The 17,791-nt window shown below is 46.2% G+C and overlaps 1 protein-coding gene across 3 annotated transcripts; it reads right to left on the reverse strand.

Annotated features, from left to right (window-relative positions):
* Positions 1–1,770: 1,770 nt before the first annotated feature.
* Positions 1,771–10,480, reverse strand: LOC308243000 (uncharacterized protein). Of its 3 annotated transcripts, none has more exons than XR_013960035.1 (4): positions 10,271–10,480; positions 6,945–7,000; positions 2,824–5,571; positions 1,771–2,570 (listed from the first exon to the last, which is right to left on the reverse strand). XR_013960035.1 is itself a non-coding variant. In XM_080657944.1 (3 exons), the coding sequence occupies exon 3, from the start codon at positions 5,513–5,515 to the stop codon at positions 3,845–3,847; it is 1,671 nt and encodes a 556-aa protein (XP_080514070.1). In that variant the 5' UTR covers positions 5,516–5,571; positions 6,945–7,000; positions 10,271–10,480; the 3' UTR covers positions 1,771–3,844. The 3 variants fall into 3 exon arrangements, 1 of the variants encoding a protein (XP_080514070.1); XR_013960036.1 differs by having other exon boundaries at positions 1,771–2,577; positions 2,818–5,571; XM_080657944.1 differs by having other exon boundaries at positions 1,771–5,571.
* Between the last annotated feature and the right edge of the window lie 7,311 nt (positions 10,481–17,791).

Genomic DNA, 17,791 nt, shown 5'->3' on the forward strand with positions numbered 1-17,791 from the left:
TTAGCTATGGCGGAATGGGGGGTGGGGTGGTTTAGTGCCCTAACCCTTATGTTGCTCAAGGGTCAACTGTGTTGCTGATGCAAGCAAGCAGTCCATTACATGGATGTACCCAAACTAATTTATCCACTTTTGAAAACATTTTTGTATTTATGTGCTCCTTCCAATTTTTTTGGAGCACATATTATGAACAATGATATAATTATTATCTTTTAATGTACATTTTACAATTTGGTTATTTATTGAGAATAGTTGGGATTTGGATTGATGGGTAAAATGGAAGCATATGCGTTTAAGATTTTTTTTCTGTGTTTAAGGTTTTTAAAAAAAAATTAAAAAGCTGAACTGTCAGACAGTGAGGTTTTATTAGTTTATGATCCCAAGAACAACCCATATGTCACCTGGCTCACACCCACACCAATACCAGGAATTAGCATGCCTTTTCATCTTTGCTGGATCAGGAGGAGAGCCAAGTGAAAATGGTGTCACATTTCTGTCTTGTTAGAAATTCTAGGGTTACTGGTAAAGGCGAACTTTCCTTTTGTATGTTCAGCTGGACTCATGATGCTGTTTTCTGGAGAGATGGTCTCTGTGCTGCAGGGGGTTCCGTCTGAGAAGATGGGGCCTTACCATTGCCGTCCTCTCCTGCTGCCCCATACCTCACACATAGGTCCCCAGATGAGGGAGAGGGAGGGGCTCCTGTGCTTATGCCATTTGGGGACAGTGCAAGGACAAATGGCTGCAGGAGAAGAGGAAAAGAAGAACTTGCTCATCATACACAGTGAAGAATGGGATATTGTTCTAAAGGCAGAAAACTGTTAACTACAAAAGGAGGCTGAGAAGGTATCCTATGAGAAATGGACAAGGACACAATTTTCATCATATAGAGACAGAAGGACAGGTACCGAGACACAGACAGAGTAGGACGGTGGCTGACAATGAGGCAGCAGAACTGAGAGGAAGAGTGTCTTTCACCCAGAACCTCTGAGCAGCACAGTCTATGGCTGTGTCAGGTATCAGCTGTGATTTGGGACAGTTTAGCTCACCCTGCTACACCTCAGCTTCCTGTTCTAAAAAATGGGGATAACAGAACTAATACATCATGGCAATGTGGAGGAAACTAAATGAGAAGTGTGTAAGCCACTGTCTTACTATATTTAAAGGCTCAATAAACCTTACTTCTTAGAAACAGTATTTATCTTGTGGTGAAAGGAGCTCCTATTCTTTGAAAGATCATCTAGATCAGTGGTCGGCAAACTGCGGCTAGAGAACCACATGCGGCTCTTTGGCCCCTTGAGTGTGGCTCTTCACAAAATACCATGGCCTGGGTGAGTCTATTTTGAAGAAGTGGCGTTAAAAGAAGTTTAAGTTTAAAAAATATGGCTCTCAAAAGAAATTTCAATCGTTGTACTGTTGATATTTGGCTCTGTTGACTAATGAGTTTGCCGACCACTGATCATGGTACAAATTTCAACTCAGGGCTCTTTCCACATTGCAGTGCTTCCTCTAAACTGAATGGGAAGATCAGTTCCAAGCTGGTTCATTTTCACCTTCCCCTTAGTGCCTCATCTTGATAACTTCTGCAGCTCCCTGAGATGTCCCAAAGAATGACCTGTTTCCAAATAGTCCTCTAGACCCATGCATGTACTGCCAACTCCTTTCTGACAAAGGAGCCAAAAACACACAGTTGGGAAAGGACAGTTTCTCTTCGATAAAGGGTGCTGGGCAAACTGGATATTTACATCCAAAGGAATGAAATAAGACCCTTATCTTGAGTCAATTGTTGATTTTATTTGTTTTCCAATATGAAAACATTTATCCTATAAAGCAAAAAAGACACAAAATGAGTGAAATTCTAACCTGCATTTTTGTTGTTTCACTGACCCCTTGCTAAAGAAAATTTCCAAAATTCATAGACTTGCCAGAACATATGCTCAGACATTTTACCAAATAGATAGCAAATGCACATCTGAAGAAAGGGCTCATCATAAATCCTTACTTAGAAAGATGCAATCAAACAACAGTGAGATAGCATGACAAAGTTATAAAAAAAGTTTACATAAAGGATGACTGACCAAACCAAATCTTCTCTAGGCTGTGGAAGAACTGAATACCTCACACACTGCTGGAAGAATGCAAAAATGTACAATTGCTTTAAATCACAACTTCCTAATTTCTTTAAGTTAAACATTCACCTATCCCTCTGACTCAGAAATTGCATTATGAGTTATTGACAAGGGTAAAAGAAACGTATCTTCATATAAAGAATTATGCACAATCCCTATTAGGCGTGATTCTGTAGCAATTATGCTTTCCCCTAACTCCTATTGTCCTACCCCAAGTGACCATCACGTATGGAATTGTAGACACTAGGACACATAGTCCTTTGCAAGATCTTTGAAAGTGATTCCCTCCAAAAGTACTGGCATAATCTGTGAACAAGAGAAAAATCATGCTGCTCCCAGAAATACTTGAGGTTGTCACACCTGCCCCTGCCACTTTTAAATATATTTTTACTGATTTCAGAGAGGGAGAGGTAGAAACATCGATGATGAGAGAGAACCACTGATTGGCTGCCTCCTGCATAACCCTTACTGGGGATGGAGCCTGCAACCCTGGCATGTGCCCTGACTGGGAATCGAACCTTGACCAATGCTGCCAAAATCGGTTTGGCTCAGTGGATAGAGCGTCAGCCTGCGGACTGAAAGGTCCCAGGTTCGATTCCGGTCAAGGGCATGTAACTTGGTTGCAGGCACATCCCCAGTGGGAGGTGTGCAGGAGGCAGCTGGTCGATGTTTCTCTCTCATCGATGTTTCTGACTATCACTCTTCCTTCCTCTCTGTAAAAAATCAATAAAATATATTAAAAAAAAAAAAGAAAAAGAACCTTGACCAATGCTCAACCACGAGCCACACAGATCAGGCTCACCTGCCCCCTCTTGAACCTGATCTCTGTCTCCTAAAACTCATAGCATCCAGGCTTCACATGAGTACCAGAGCCTGCAGTCTTTCCTAGGAGGATGTGGGCAGCAATGCAAATTTGGCAAAAACTGGTGAGCTAATTTCAGCACTATACCGTCCCCTCAGAGGCAGAGAAAGTTTGAGACTCCATAAAAGTTGTTCACCTCTTCATGCTTGTAGAGCTCAAGCCTGCTTATAACCTAGCCCACAGTAAATAAAACATCCAAGATTAAAGAGGACTTAAACAAAAGGGCTTTCATTATTTTACAAACCAAAGGGACATGGACCTGGCAGTTCTTGCACTGCTGACTTTGACAATGGAAATATTCATCACAGGTATCTAGGGAAACATGTCCCTGAAAAGGTAGTCCTTCTGCAAGCTGCCAGCTAACCTCAGATGATGTTCTCTGGGGTCAACACTGGGTCAGGCCCATGCCCCAACTAGTCAGAATGAAGGAAATGCAGATCTCATAAGGGCTCAGGCTACTCCTAATTTCCTCCAACAAATCCGAGAACAAAATTAGCTTACCTGTACACATTAGGATGGTGACTGATACAAACTATAGAGACCTACCACTAGTAAGTGGTTAGCTTCGGCCACAGAAATCTGCAGTGACATAAATCTGGCAAGAACTCTGGGCAGGTTAGAAAGTGCAACACAGACACATTTCCAACATAACTAAACTTTAAGGAAAATCTCCCTACCGTTGACATTTTGATGTATGAGATTAAAATCAGAAAAATGGGGTCTCAGTTTCCTCCAGTGTTGTTAACAGTGAACAAAAAAAACCCTGTGTTTCCTACACTAAAAACTTCCTTCATTGTGAACTCACTGATGACAACGCAAGTGACTGTTTCTGGTAAAAGATTTCCCACATTTGCTGCAATCATAAGGCCTTACTCAGGTGAACTCTCTGATGACACCACAAGTAACTGTTCTTGATAAACGATTTCCCACATTCGCTGCATTCAAAAGGCCTTTCTCCAGTGTGAACCCTCTGATGATAACGGAGGCCACTGCTATAAGTAAAAGATTTCCCACATTCACTGCAATCATAAGGCCTTTCTCCAGTGTGAAATCTCTGATGATAACGGAGGCCAGAGCTAGTGACAAAAGATTTTCCACATTCATTGCACTCATAAGGCCTTTCTCCAGTGTGAAATCTCTGATGACAACGGAGGCCAGAGCTATTGATAAAAGATTTCCCACATTCACTGCACTCATAAGGCTTTTCTCCAGTGTGAAATCTCTGATGACAACGCAAGTGATAGTTCGTGACAAAAGATTTCCCACATTCACTGCACTCATAAGGCCTTTCTCCAGTGTGAAGTCTCTGATGACGATAAAGGCCAGAGATTCTGGTAAAATATTTTCCACATTCACCACACTCATATGGCTTTTCTCCAGTATGAACTCTCTGGTGTTGAATGAGGCTTGCACTTTGGCTAAAGGATTTCCCACATTCACCACACTCATATGGCTTTTCTCCAGTGTGAACTCTCTGGTGTTGAATGAGGCTTGCATTTTGGCTAAAGGATTTCCCACATTCACCACACTCATGAGACTTTCCTGCAGAATGAACTCGACTGTGTAGATTAAGGTTGGAATGTTGTCTAAAGCATTTTCCACATTCACTGCACTCGTATGGCCTTTCTCCTGTGTGAACTTTCTGGTGATTACGGAGATCAGAGATTTTTGTAAAGTATTTTTCACACTCACAGCACATAAAACACTGTACTCCAGTACAGGCACCATGGTCCTGAGCAAGTGTTTGGTTGCAGCCAATGGCTTTCTTACATTCTTTCCTGGTATAATCACTTTTTCTCCTTTGAAAACTCACCCCAGATGTTGACATTTCACTTGGCCGACCCGTGGTATGAGTAGCCTGGTCTTGGATATGTCCTGAGCTGGTGAGAACGTCCTGTCCAACCTCCTCACAGGTAAAAGGCTTCTGGGACACACTGAAACGGCAGCCCTTGGCACGTGAGGCCCTGTCCACACCTCTTATGAAAGGCGTCTCTCTCACGTGCTGCTCCTGGCGCTGGGGACACTTTGTGCTGAAATAAAACCGCTTTGCACATGCCCCACACCTCAACAGTTTCTGGCTGTGCTGTGTTTCCTGCTTCTCAACCAAGTAGAAAATGTCTCTCAGGACTGGCCCACAACTCTCACAGGGGTGGCTCTTCTGGGAGGACAAAGCTACATTGGGATTCTTTACCTGTGACACTCTCACAGAAACATGCTGTTCAGTGGGTGCCTCCACATCTTCTGCTCCACAGCAGCAACCTAGAGAGGAGATGAGGTCATAGTTCTCCAGCATCACTTCGAGGTATAGTTGTCTCTCAGCCTCATCAAGGAGGCACCATTCCTTCTTGGAGAAGCGCACGGCGACATCCTCAAAGGTCACACCAACCTCAGCTGGGGGCCTCTGTGGGCAAAGCAGGGTGGGAGTGGTGGGAGCGGAGGCAATCTTGGGCACAGAGGTCCCTGTCCTGGGCCTAGCGCGGGTCACCTGGGTGGCTGGTCGACGGGGACCAGGACTCTTGCGCCTTCTCATTCTGGCATCTCCACCATGACCTAGTGCTCAGGATGCTCCGACCCACTTAGGTGATCCTGAGAGAAGAGGAAACGTCCATCACCAGAAGAACACTGGAAGTCAACTGTTGACTTTAAAAGGCAAACAACTGCACTGCCAAGCTTTCTGTAAGAACCTCAAAGAATTTGTATGAACAAATGTAGCTTTAAAAAAGTTGTTTACCTATTTCCTAAAGCACACTTGTTGCCTGGGTTTTGAAGTAATTTGGATGAAATAAACGAACTCATGTGTTTGGCCACAGAAATACAAGAAAGAATAACTACTGATTTCAGATGAAAAGGTGTCTGGAGAAGATGGACCTTCTCACATAAGTGATTACAGAGAGACATAAAATAACTTTGAGAGCAACGTATTTTTTCTAGGATAAAATTTTAAAAAATGAAAAAAAAGAAGCATGTGCTCCATAACATTAAGAAAACACTAACTATGAGGGAAAACCATCTCAGTCAAAATGAAAATTAAGCACATCATGTTTAGCTAAAAGTGAAAAATCTGAGATGATGATTTCAACAGTGACCAGAGTTGGCAGATCTCAGGAAGGCCTAAGGTGCCACATGTCACCACTTCCTCTAGCTCTTAGTGCCACATCTGTCAGCTGTCATTGCACTGGCCCACTTTAACAAGACTTCCCCCAGGCTCAGCAACAAATGAAGAGAAAAACATGGAACCATGGCATTAAAAACACTAGCTTCAAGGACAGTTTACTATCCGACGACACAAAATCCTGTCAAACCTAGGGGAGATAAGGCTCTGAGAAAATTCTTGCTCTAACTGTTCCCCATCTCCAGAGAAGTGAGGCTTACATGAAGCTGTAACTTAATTACCGGAGTTATTTCCTCAGATACCTTCCCACATTTATTGTTAACAGCCCAGAATTTCCTAAAAAGGGAAAGAACTTCACACATGGACTAGTTCACAGACTACAAACTCCACTGTTAAGAAGGGGACCAACTTGTCCCCCTGGGACTGCTCTGGCATTACAGTCTGCCTCCTGGGAAACCCCTCAGTCCTGGGAATTCTTGGACAACTGCCACTGGAACTACACAGGTGCTCAGTGAGGCCCAGGGAAAGTGACTGGACAAACGGCAGGGGAAAAGAAATGTAGGTTCAGGCAGTAACTCGGTTCTCCTGGCTCCCAGGGGATAGACTGCCACTAAACTAAGTGGTGACATCATAGAAATCTGCAAATGATGAGAAAAGCCCATCTGGGGGGAACCGAGATTCAGACAGGGGAAACCCAAGGCCTCATCATGCCCAGGATGTGATTTTCTCAGGAGGAAGGTCATCCATCAGACAGGTAGGCAGGAGCAGAGGCCACTGTTACTGATTCCTCTAAATAGGCCTGGACTTATTTCTGAGACTGAAATATGAGCTATGAACTAAAACTCACCTGAGGAGTGTCTCATAGATCGTCATGGGGAAAAAGAACCACGGGAGCTCAGGAAGCTGGGAGGAAGCATGGAGAAAAAAATTAACCTGAATACTCCCTGTAAAATTAGAGCTATTGTCTGCACAAAATGACAGCGCTTAATATGGAAAGCAAAACTCTGGACATTTAATTTGGAAAAAATATTAATGGATTGGTACACTGGTACACCCATTGGCAAATCCATTGCTTGTTTCACAAATTTCCTCATTTTGGGCCTCAGAGAACTAGGTAAGTGTTTTTACTGCATGAAAATGTTGATTTCCTTGTCCTACTCACTGCAGTAATTTCAACTGTATACTCTGTGACATATTATATAAGAACTTTTTTGCCTTTGGAAGTCAAAGAAGAAATTACTGTCACGGTTGAAAATTGGATTGTGCCTTTCAAAATTTTCAAGTAGATTTTTCAGATGTCCAAAGGAAGAGATATGAATATATTTTATTCCTGTTTATTCCCCGAGAGTAAAAAATAGTTGCCCAAACCCCTGATATTCAAGTGGATAAAACTACAGTTTTCAAAGTCATCATCTTTCTAAAACACTTCATATTTATATTCAGGAAATGGTAAATCCAGTTCATGTGTCTGAAATTTATTACATAGAATTTCCTGTTCTCAGATTCTCTTAGCAGCTAAACAGCATGGGCCCCACAGGTCCTCATGTCACCCAGATGCCTGGGCTGAGTACATTAGAAAGAATGCATGAAGGGCCTACCCGGTTTGGCTCAGTGGATAGAGCACTGGCCTGCGGACTGAAGGGTCCCAGGTTCGATTCCGGTCAAGGGCATGTACCTTGGTTGCGGGCACATCTCTAGTAGGGTGTGTGCAGGAGGCAGCTGATCAATGTTTCTCTCTCAATGTTTCTAAAGCTCTCTCTCCTTTCCTCTCTGTAAAAAATCAATAAAATAAATTTTAAAAAAATGCATGAAGGGTGTTGTAGTGGTCTGGGCAGTGGCTGTGAGGTCACACCATCTGCTCAGTAGGAGGGGCATTGGCTGCAGCTCTGCCCAGTCTTAACAGATCCTATGTGTGCTCCTCACAGAGTAATCTGTTCATCAACCGCATCTAGGACGAACAAAGAGTTTCTCGACTGGGCCAGGATCTGTGGATGGAGGCCTGGGAGCCAGGCCAATCATGGCAATCCAATCAGCAAATTGTATCTTTATCAGCTGGTACAGTTCTCTGCAGCTCAGATAGAGGACTTCATGGAATTTGTCGTGGTGGAGCATTCCCTCCACCCAGTCCAGTACTCCCTTCCTGGTCAGAGTGGTCTTCCCCATCCCGGAAGACCCCCTGCAGCACCAAATTCCAGGACTGGACTCCTGCCTCCTAATTATAGGAAAATAAACAGGCATCTTTACCAACTAGTCTCAGTCCTTCAAGATCCTGCTGTGTTTCCTACCAGAGGCCAGGGCTCATGTTCCTCCTGCTTCTGATGAAACAGCCTTATGCGTATGTGATGGGAGTTTTTATACTCTATAGGACAAGAATCCCTGGCCTTCATAAGCTGAAACTTCTCTATCACATCTCAGACGCCATGGCATCTCTGAACTCCAACTTCCTTATTCCCAGCTCAACTGAAATGCCACAAGCCCTGGCCACCTTTCAGCTTGGTCTTTGTTCCTCCCTCTAAGACTTAGCAAATATTCTGGGGGAGGGGGCTGAAGGGGGGCGGGAAGCCCAGGCAAATGTGGGGCTTGCCCAGGTGCTCCCACATTCTCTCCAGCAATTTCCTCTTTCAAGTCCTGTCTGACTTGATTTCTCTCTAATACCTTCAGTTGCTTTAAATATTTTATTCAGCTTTTATCCTTACTATCGATCGGAGGGTTAGTGTGATATAAGCTACTCCGTCATACTCGGATGTGGAGGTTGGTTGTACTTTATACTCATCCACAAATGTCCTAAAGCTCCAAGGTACTGAATGGTTTAGGTTTCAATCTCTGGCACCTGGACAATCACGCCAGATTTCTGACTGTTCTCTTATACCCCTTACTCTTTACTTAGTAATAAGTTAGCATGGACGGGAAGGGGTAGGTCTGGAGGCAGAGACCTCAAAATGGGACAATTTAGACGTCAAAAAGAATACTATCTGCCAGAAGGCCAAGTGGCCTGGGCAGTGCTGGGCCCCCCGCTGGCCTCCGACTCTGGTTTTCTGCCACCAGAGGGCGCCCCAAAGCCAGTACGCACGGCTCAGAGTGCAGGCCTGGCTGAGACCAGGCGAAAGGAGTGGTTTTTTTAATGAACTTTTCAGAGTTTCAAAGGTTTCTACTGGGTCCCTTATCAACATGCACCCTCTCCCGGGGAGAAGGGGACACGCGCAGATCCCCTCACGGTGTCGTGTCCTGAATAAACACTGCTGCTGCTTCGCACCATGGGGGGCCCAGCCTGTCCCTGTGTGGGTGGGGGCGCTGGGATTTTCCTGACTTACAAATTCGACTGCTGTGTGTAACGGGGCGTGGAAAGCTAAGTCAACACTGTGTAGCATTGGACCCCTTTCGCCTCCTTCCTCTCTTCTCTCGCTTTCTAGAAGGATCTCTGTGCACAAAGGGGTCTCTTTCCTGTCCTGTCCTGTGGCGTTGCTTTTGCAGATCATGTGCCCCTTGGAGGGCAGCTGCCCGTGTAACAGCCAGGACCGGCCACCAGGGGGAGGGAGTCCGCGGCTGCGCACTTTATGGCTCCTTCTCCAGGGAGAGTGACCCCTGCCCCCATGCCACCCCAGCCTCCCGCTGGGCACACGCTGTCCTGCAGCTTATAAAGGCCGGGATCTCTAGCTCCCCCCCAACCCCCCAGGTCATCGCTCTGCTGAACAGACTCAGTACATTTCTGTAACAGCTAAAAAAAAAAAAAAGAATACTATCTGCCATAGATCTAAACTAATTAACATATAAAGGCCAAGAGTTTATTTTGGGTTAATTACTTATCTTTTGAAATTCTAAGGGACTAATTCATTATTTTGAAAGCAGGTAACGGGAGGACAGTAAGCATGCCTCGCCTCTATAAAAGATGTCTCTACTGCCAAATCTAAAACCTTTCGGGCTTCAGTATAAGTGGGACACGATGTACCTACAAACTGCTCTTTAGCCAAATCCAATACCCTCATTAGGGCCTTCATGTCCCTCAAGGCATGTCAATGGCATTTAACCCAGGGGAACACTCGGCTCTTGCGGAGACTTTCTTCCCTTGGTCTTCAGAACACTTTTTCCTCGGCCCTTCTCTTCACTCTCTCTCCGCCCCCTCGCCCCTCCGTTCCCCGTCTGCGGTGCTGCCTCCCTCAGCCCCGCCAGACTCACCTGCCACACTTCAACTTTGCGTTTCCCTCTGTGTCCCGCAGGAGAGGCAGCCGGCGCTCCTCGGGCTCTCTCCGGACCAGGCCCCAGGAGGGACGCGTCTAACCCTGAGCTTCAGAGGTGTCCGCGGCCGCCTCGCAGACAGCGAGAAGCGCGCACCTCCTCCGCGTGACGGACTGGTAACCGGAAGCTCCGTCCTGGCGATCTGCCCTCGTGGGCGGGGCTACTCGTCCCGCTTTATTACAGGCCAAGCCAGACCCAGTAGTCTAAGCTGATTTAGGCGCTCAGCCGGAACCTGGGTGGTGTTGAGCCCGGAAGGGAAGCCCCGTCGTGGGGTCAGGTCCCCTGGGCGGTGCTACCCCGTCCAACCTGGTCAGGGGCAAAGCGACCCCCTGTAGTCCGCTCAGCGGTGGAGGGGGGCTGGGCGGTGTCACCGCGTCTGGTGGCTCCACTCCTACCCCCGAGGTAACGCGGTGTGGGTCTCACTCCTGCTTCACGGGAATCACAGGATAAGGAAGGGAACCACAGTCCCTGGCCACCCTTTAATGAAACAGCCAGTATGCGTGTTTTAGAGGGGGACTAACTTAGGAATTAGGTAAATAAGTCGTTACATCTGTCCCATACACTATAAAGGAGTTGTAAAATTGAAGTGCAGAGGGGAGTTGTGTTTTGTTCTTTTTTTACCCATTAACATTTTTTTAAAATTGAATTTATTGGAGTGACGTTTGTTGGAAAAACCATACAGGTTTCAAGTGTACAACTCAATAAAACATCTGCACACTGCATGTGCGCCTATCTCCCAAAGCAAAGTCTCTTTCCATTCCCATCCCCACCCCCCTTCGCCTACCTCCACCTACCCCCACTCCTTTTTTTCCTCTGGTTATCACCACACTGTTGTCTGTGTCTAAGTGTTACGTATTTATGTTTTATGGATAATCCCTTAACCTTCTTTCATCCAGTTCCCCCTTCTCCCCTCCCCTCTGTCAGCTGTCAGTCTGTTCCATGCATCCATGCCTCTGTTTCTATTTTGTTCATCAGTTTATTTTGTTCATTAGATTCCACATATGAGTGAGATCACATGGTATTTGTCTTTCTCTGACTGGCTTATTTCACTTAGCATAATAATTTCCAGGTTCATTCATACTGTCGCAAAAGGTAAGATTTCCTTTTTATGCTCAAATAGTATTCCATTGTATAAATGGACCACAGCTTTTTTTATCCACTCATCTACTGGTGGGCACTTGGGCTGTTTGCAGATCTTGGCTATCCTATCTAATAAAAGAGTAATATGCAAATTAGCCATCACTCTGCTACACCCACCAGCCATGCCCACCAGCCACGCCCACCAGCCAATCAGGAGCGAATATGCAAATAAACCCAACCAAGATGGCTAAGGCCACAGAGAGCAGGAGGGAGGCTTGGGTTTCCCTGGCAATGGAGGAAGCGAAGCTTTCTACCTGCCCTTGCTGGCCTAGGCCTCCACTCAAGGCTACAAAGTTTCAATGATAGAAGATACATAAATCCAAACAGAAATGGCAGCAGCCACGGAGCTGGAAAGAGCAGGAGGCTAGGGTTGCCCCCGGTGATGGAGGAAGCCAAGCTTTCTGCACACCCTGGCCGGCCCAGGCCTCGCTTAAGGCTACAAAGTTTCAATTATAGAAGATACATAAACCCCCCCCAAAAAAATGGCTACCGCCACGGGAGCAAGCAGAAGGCTTGGCTCCACTCCAGGCTATAAAGTTTCAATTATAGAAGATACATAAATCCCAATAGAAATGGCTGCCGCCATGGAGCAAGCAGAAGGCTTGGCTCCGCTCCAGGCTACGAAGTTTCAATTGTAGAAGATAAATAAACCCCAGATACCAGGGCCTCCGCTTGGGTCGCCAGGGGGTGTGGCCGGCCTGCAAACCACCACAGGCCCCTCGCCCAGGCTGCCCCACACCCCAAGGGAACCCCCACCCTGATCGGGGACACCCTTTAGGGCAAACCAGCTGGCCCCCACCCATGCACCAGGCCTCTATCCTATCTAATAAAAGAGTAACATGCAGATTGACCATCACTCCAACACACAAGATGGCTGCCCCCATGTGGTCAAAGATCCTGCCCCCATGTGGACACAAGATGGCCGCCACAAGATGGCCAGCAGGGGAGGGCAGTTGGGAAGGACCAGGCCTGCAAGGGAGGGCAGTTGTGGGCGATCAAGCTTGCAGGGGAGGGCAGTTAGGGGTGACCAAGCCGGCAGAGGAGGGAAGTTGGGGCAACCAGGCCTGCAGGGAAAGGCAGTTGGGAGGGACCCAGGCCTGCAGGGGAGAGCAGTTGGGGGGTACTAGGCCTGCAGGGGAGGGCTGTTAGGGGTGACCAGGCCTGCAGGGGAGGGCAGTTGGGGGGGACCCAGGCCTGCAGGGGAGAGCAGTTGGGGGGGACAAGGCCTGCAGGGGAGGGTAATTAGGGTGACCAGGCCTGCAGGAGAGGGTAATTAGGGGTGACCAGGCCTGCAGGGGAGGGGAGTTAGGGGCAAACAGGCTGGCAGGGGAGCAGTTAGGCATCAATCAGGCTGGCAGGGGAGTGGTTAGGGGGTGATCAGGCTGGCAGGAAGAAGCGGTTGGGGCAATCAGGAAGGCAGGCAGGCGAGCAGTTGGGAGCCAGCAGTCCTGGATTGTGAGAGGGATGTCCAACTGCCTGTTTAGGCCTGATCCCAGTTGGACATCCCTCAAGGGGTCCCAGATTGGAGAGGGTGCAGGCTGGGCTGAGGGACACACACCCCCGTGCACGAATTTCATGCACCGGGCCTCTAGTCCTATATAATAAAAGCCTAATATGCAAATTGACCAAAAGGCAGAACAACTGGTAGCTATGACGTGCACTGACCATCAGGGGGCAGACACTCAACACAGGAGCTGCCCCCAGTCCTCATGACCCAGGCCAGCCAAGGTGTGTGCCAGTGAGGGCCTCCTGATTGCCCTGCCTGCTGGTCACTCACAGATCGACCCTGATCGCCGGCCAGGCCTAGGGACCTTACCCATGCATGTAGTTTGTGCACCTAGCCTCTAGTTGTAAATAATGCTGCAATAACATAGGGGTGGATATATTCTTTTGAGTTGATGTTTTGGGCTTCTTAGGACATATTCCCAGAAGTGGGATCACTGGGTCAAAAGGCAGTTCTAGTTTACATTTTTTAGGAAACTCCATAATTATTTTCCACAGTGGTTGCACCAGTTTGCATTCCCATTAACAATACCCAAGGATTCCCTTTTCTCCAATTCTCACCAGCACTTGTTTGTTGATTTTTTTTTTTTATGATAGCCATTCTAGCAGGTGTGAGGTGATAATCTCATTGTGGTTTTAATTTCCATCTCTCTGATGATTAGTGATGTTGAGAATCTTTTTGTATGTCTATTAGCCATCTGTATTTCCTCTCTGGAGAAGTGTCTATTCAATTTTTTATTTGGATTGTTTGTCTTCCTGATGTTGAGTAGCATGAGTTCTTTATATACTTTGAAAATTAACTCCTTATCAGATGCATCATTGGTGAATATGTTATCCCATACAATGGGTTCCCTTTTCATTTTGTTGATGGTTTCTTTTGCTGTGCAAAAACATTTTAGTTTAATGTAGTCCCATTTATTTATTTATTTTCCTTTGTTTCCATTGCCCTAGGAGATAAATTGGCAAAAATATTGCTACCAGAGATGTCTGAAATTTTACTGCCTATGTTTTCTTCTAGGATTTTTATGGTTTTGTGATTTACATGTAAGTCTTTTATCCATTTTGAGTGTATTCAAGTGTATGGTGTAAGTTTGTGGTCTACTTTCATTTCTTTTGCATGTGCCAAGATTGATGAACCTTTAACTAGATTCATCAAGAAAAACACAGAATCCAAATAGATAAAATCAGAAATGAAAGAGGAGAAGTAAGAACTGACATCACAAAAATATAAAGGATTGTTAGAAAACACTATGAACAACTATATGCCAAAAAATTGTAGAACCTGTGTTAAATGGACAAATTCCTAGAAACATACAATCTTCCAAAACTGAATCAGGAAGAATCAGAATACCTGAATAGCTCTAGTGTTGCCAGTTCCCTACTCAAAAACCATCACTGGCTTCCTATGGTCTCTAGAATAAAGGCTAACCTTCCACGGACCACAGGAAACGTCCTCCACCACATGGCCCCAAGGCACACTGTGGCCTTATCTCCTGCTGGTGGTTCCCTTCCCCACTCCTATGTTCCAACTGAATGGAGTGACTCATTACCCCCGCCCAAGCCTCGCTCTACACCTTTGCCAATCTGTTTTAGCTCAGTTTCTCTGAAAGCCGAACCTGAATAATTTATTTAGGAACACAGTCCAATGAGCAGGGGTGAGGGGAAGGGGCAGTGGAACAGGGAAGAAGGGAGACCCAATACCAAGATGCCTTCTCACCTTGGCCCCTGTTATGGCTGACTGGTGGCTTGATCCTGTGGGACCTTCTGAGAAGCCTTATGAAATGTCAGAACCGTCAGCTCCCATCCCCACGGTTTATGGGTTGCTCTATAGGTGACTAACTCTCCCAGTCCAGTGTTGCTGGATCAGCTCCCAGAAGCATCCCGGGGCAGAGAGCAAATGGCACGTGGCAGGATACCCCTGGTTGCTCCTGGGAAAGTGGCCTCTGCACAGTGGCTGGAGTAGGAAGGGGGGCCAAGGGGACTTGAGGTGAGGCACAAAAGGTATCCCAGTGGACTTCCAGGACACATGTTTCTTCCCTTCAGCTCTTCCAGCCACAGGTTTCCCCTCCTGCCCCGGGACAGAGAGCCCGGGGGAGAGACAGCCCTGGGCTCTGATTGGGTGAGCCCCACTCATATTGCCAGAGCCTGAGCTCTCCCTTCCTTGCAAGGAAGAGTTTTTTCAGGTGAGACTCAATGAGACGTGGCCTCTCTGCTTGGGATGCATCATCCTATGGGCCTCCTAGGGAGCCTCAACATGCTGATTTGTGGGCTCCTTGTTCTCTCTTGACTTAATGCTCATTCTCCTTCCAATGCTCAGATATCCTATCTCCTCTTCCTCCTGTCCCTGCTCCGTCATCTGTCTACCCCAGCCTGGGTCTGTTTATCCCCCAGTTCTGAGATGTTCCATCCCCGCATAGCTTCCTCTGTAGTGGAGTGTGCCTGTGTGTGCACACCTGCATGCGTACTTTATTTCTACCCGGCCCATCCTTCTCCCTTTCTGTGTCCTCCAAATACCTTCCCTGTGAAAGGCATTTCCCTGGCAGCAGTGTACCACCTGGGAAAACAGAGGGCTCCCTGCAATGCAGGTTAAATCCAGTGAGAAACACACATCCCCAAGAATGTCTACGGTGAAAAGGACCAATGATGCCAATTGTTGAGACTGTGGAGCGTCTGGAACTCTCATACTTTGCTGGTGTGGTATAAGCTGTCACAATCAGTTTGGAAAACTGTTTGATGCTGTATATTAAAGAGAACACGTGTCTACCCACAGACCCAGCAATTCTACTCTTGGATGTATATGCTCAAGATGTGTACAAGAATGTTCATAGCAACTTTATTTAGAATAGTGAGACACTGGAAACAACCCAAATGTCCATCTGAAGGAAAATGCATAAATAAATTGTGGTATATTTATTCAATGGAATCCTATACAACAACAACAAAAGAATGAAGTGCTGTTACACACAACAACATGGATGAGTCTTGCAAGCATACTGATAAGAAAAAGAAGCCAGACACAAAAGGGTATAAATGCATAATTCTACTTATATGAAGTTCAAAAATAGGTAAGCTAATCTACAGTGATATAGGTAAGAATGGTGTTTTTTGGGGGGTTGGGGAGAGATGACTGGAAGGGAACACAGGGAAGCCTGTTGAGGCACTAAAAATGTCTTATTATTGTGGTTTGAGTAGTGGATACATCCTGGGTGTATACATAAGTGAAAATTCATCAGGCTATATACCACTTAAGGTTGGTATAGTTTACTGGATGCAGGTTACACCTGAATAAAAGAAATGAATGGACAAATGAACAGAGGGCTCGCTGGAGTTTCCTGTGCTACCACCCAAGGACACGGGTTGGGGGCCCACTTTCAGGGCCTTGCACTCTTAGATGATTCTCACCGCTTCTCCTGTGTCTCACCGATGCAATCTGTGCACACTCAACGTTTTAGAGCCTGTGGAGACCTACTCAGAACCCCAGAGGTGGTATAAAGATTATTTTAAAGTGGAAACGTTAAAGAAGATACAGAAAGCAATGTTTTCTCAACTTCCTTTATCTGAAGAAAGCAGCACCTTCCAAATATGCAGCTGCCATTATTTCCCCTCAGAGGGACTTTCTAGGGAATCGACCTCTCATGGAGACAGACAGACAGCCAACAGAACCTCCCAAACTTCCCCATGGAAGCCCCAGGCTCCTCCCCGACTCCCCTCCCCTTGTTGAATTTGATAAATACACCTTTATTTAGTGAGTTACTCACTACTGAGCAACTTCCTGGTGTCTTTGTTCCTGTTAATCTGTTCTCAGTTGCTTTGCAGGTATCCAACCACTGGACCTCATTTTTTTTCTTTTTTCCATGCTATTTGTCCCTATATAATTCACTTATTTATTGTATTTATTGTTTGCCATTTCCTCACTAGGAAGGTAGTTCCACATGGCAGGGATCTGTCTTACTAAGTGATATATTCCTGAGAAGGCTAAAAGGCTAATTCCAATGTAACCCTGATATTTGGGGGGCTAGCAATCTGAATCTGTGACAGCAATCTAATGTACATTCTTGATAAACTATAATTAAGTCATTGCTCCTTTTTCCACAAACTGGTCTTTCAAGACCTGTTACCTAAATGCTCACATTTTACAGAGGCCATAAACCATGACACAACCCCCAGAGGGGGGTTATCAGTGCTGGCACCAGGCCAGACCCTTAGGTATGGTCTCAAGACCCCCAACACCTGGGGCTTTTTGCAAAGCCCATGAAAGGTCTGGAAGTATAACCTATATTTGGGGGACAAAGACCAAAAAAAAAGGTATAAAGGGAAAGCTTCCACCATATTGGCTTCATCAGATTTTGGAGGTGACTCCGCTGAGACCATCGGCGTCATGAAGCTGTGTAACTCCATTTCTCTAAGTGTCGCTTAGGTTTCATCAGTGTTCTGCAACATTCCAAGTGCCTAGAACAATGTGTGGCATACAGTAGGTGCTCCAAATATGTTTGTTAAGTTAATGAAATAGCCTCCTATGTTGATTCTGGGTGAGAGCTGAGTTTGGCTGAAATGGGGGTCCAGGAACTGTCTGATTATTATGGCCCTGAAGCTAACAGTCATGTGCCCAGGCTTGGAAATTCCCCCAGAAACAGAGGAAGATGGACCAGACAAATTCAGCAAACCCAGGGAAGCATTCAGCCAGCTTCACTCCTGGAGGATTCCTCACCTCCTTACCTGCCATGTGTAAGGTTCAAGGTGCAGGAAACGGGAGTAGAGAAATCAAGGCATATTAAAGGGGAGGTTTATTCCACAGTAACCAGCGAGATTCCTTACAGA

The sequence above is a fragment of the Plecotus auritus genome (assembly GCF_963455305.1).
Source record: "Plecotus auritus genome assembly, chromosome: 2".
Classification (NCBI taxonomy): Eukaryota; Metazoa; Chordata; class Mammalia; order Chiroptera; family Vespertilionidae; genus Plecotus; species Plecotus auritus.

Bases quoted from the DNA above. Each gene is read 5' to 3' on its own strand.
- LOC308243000 (XM_080657944.1), bottom strand. From the start codon at position 5,515: ATGAGAAGGCGCAAGAGTCCTGGTCCCCGTCGACCAGCCACCCAGGTG.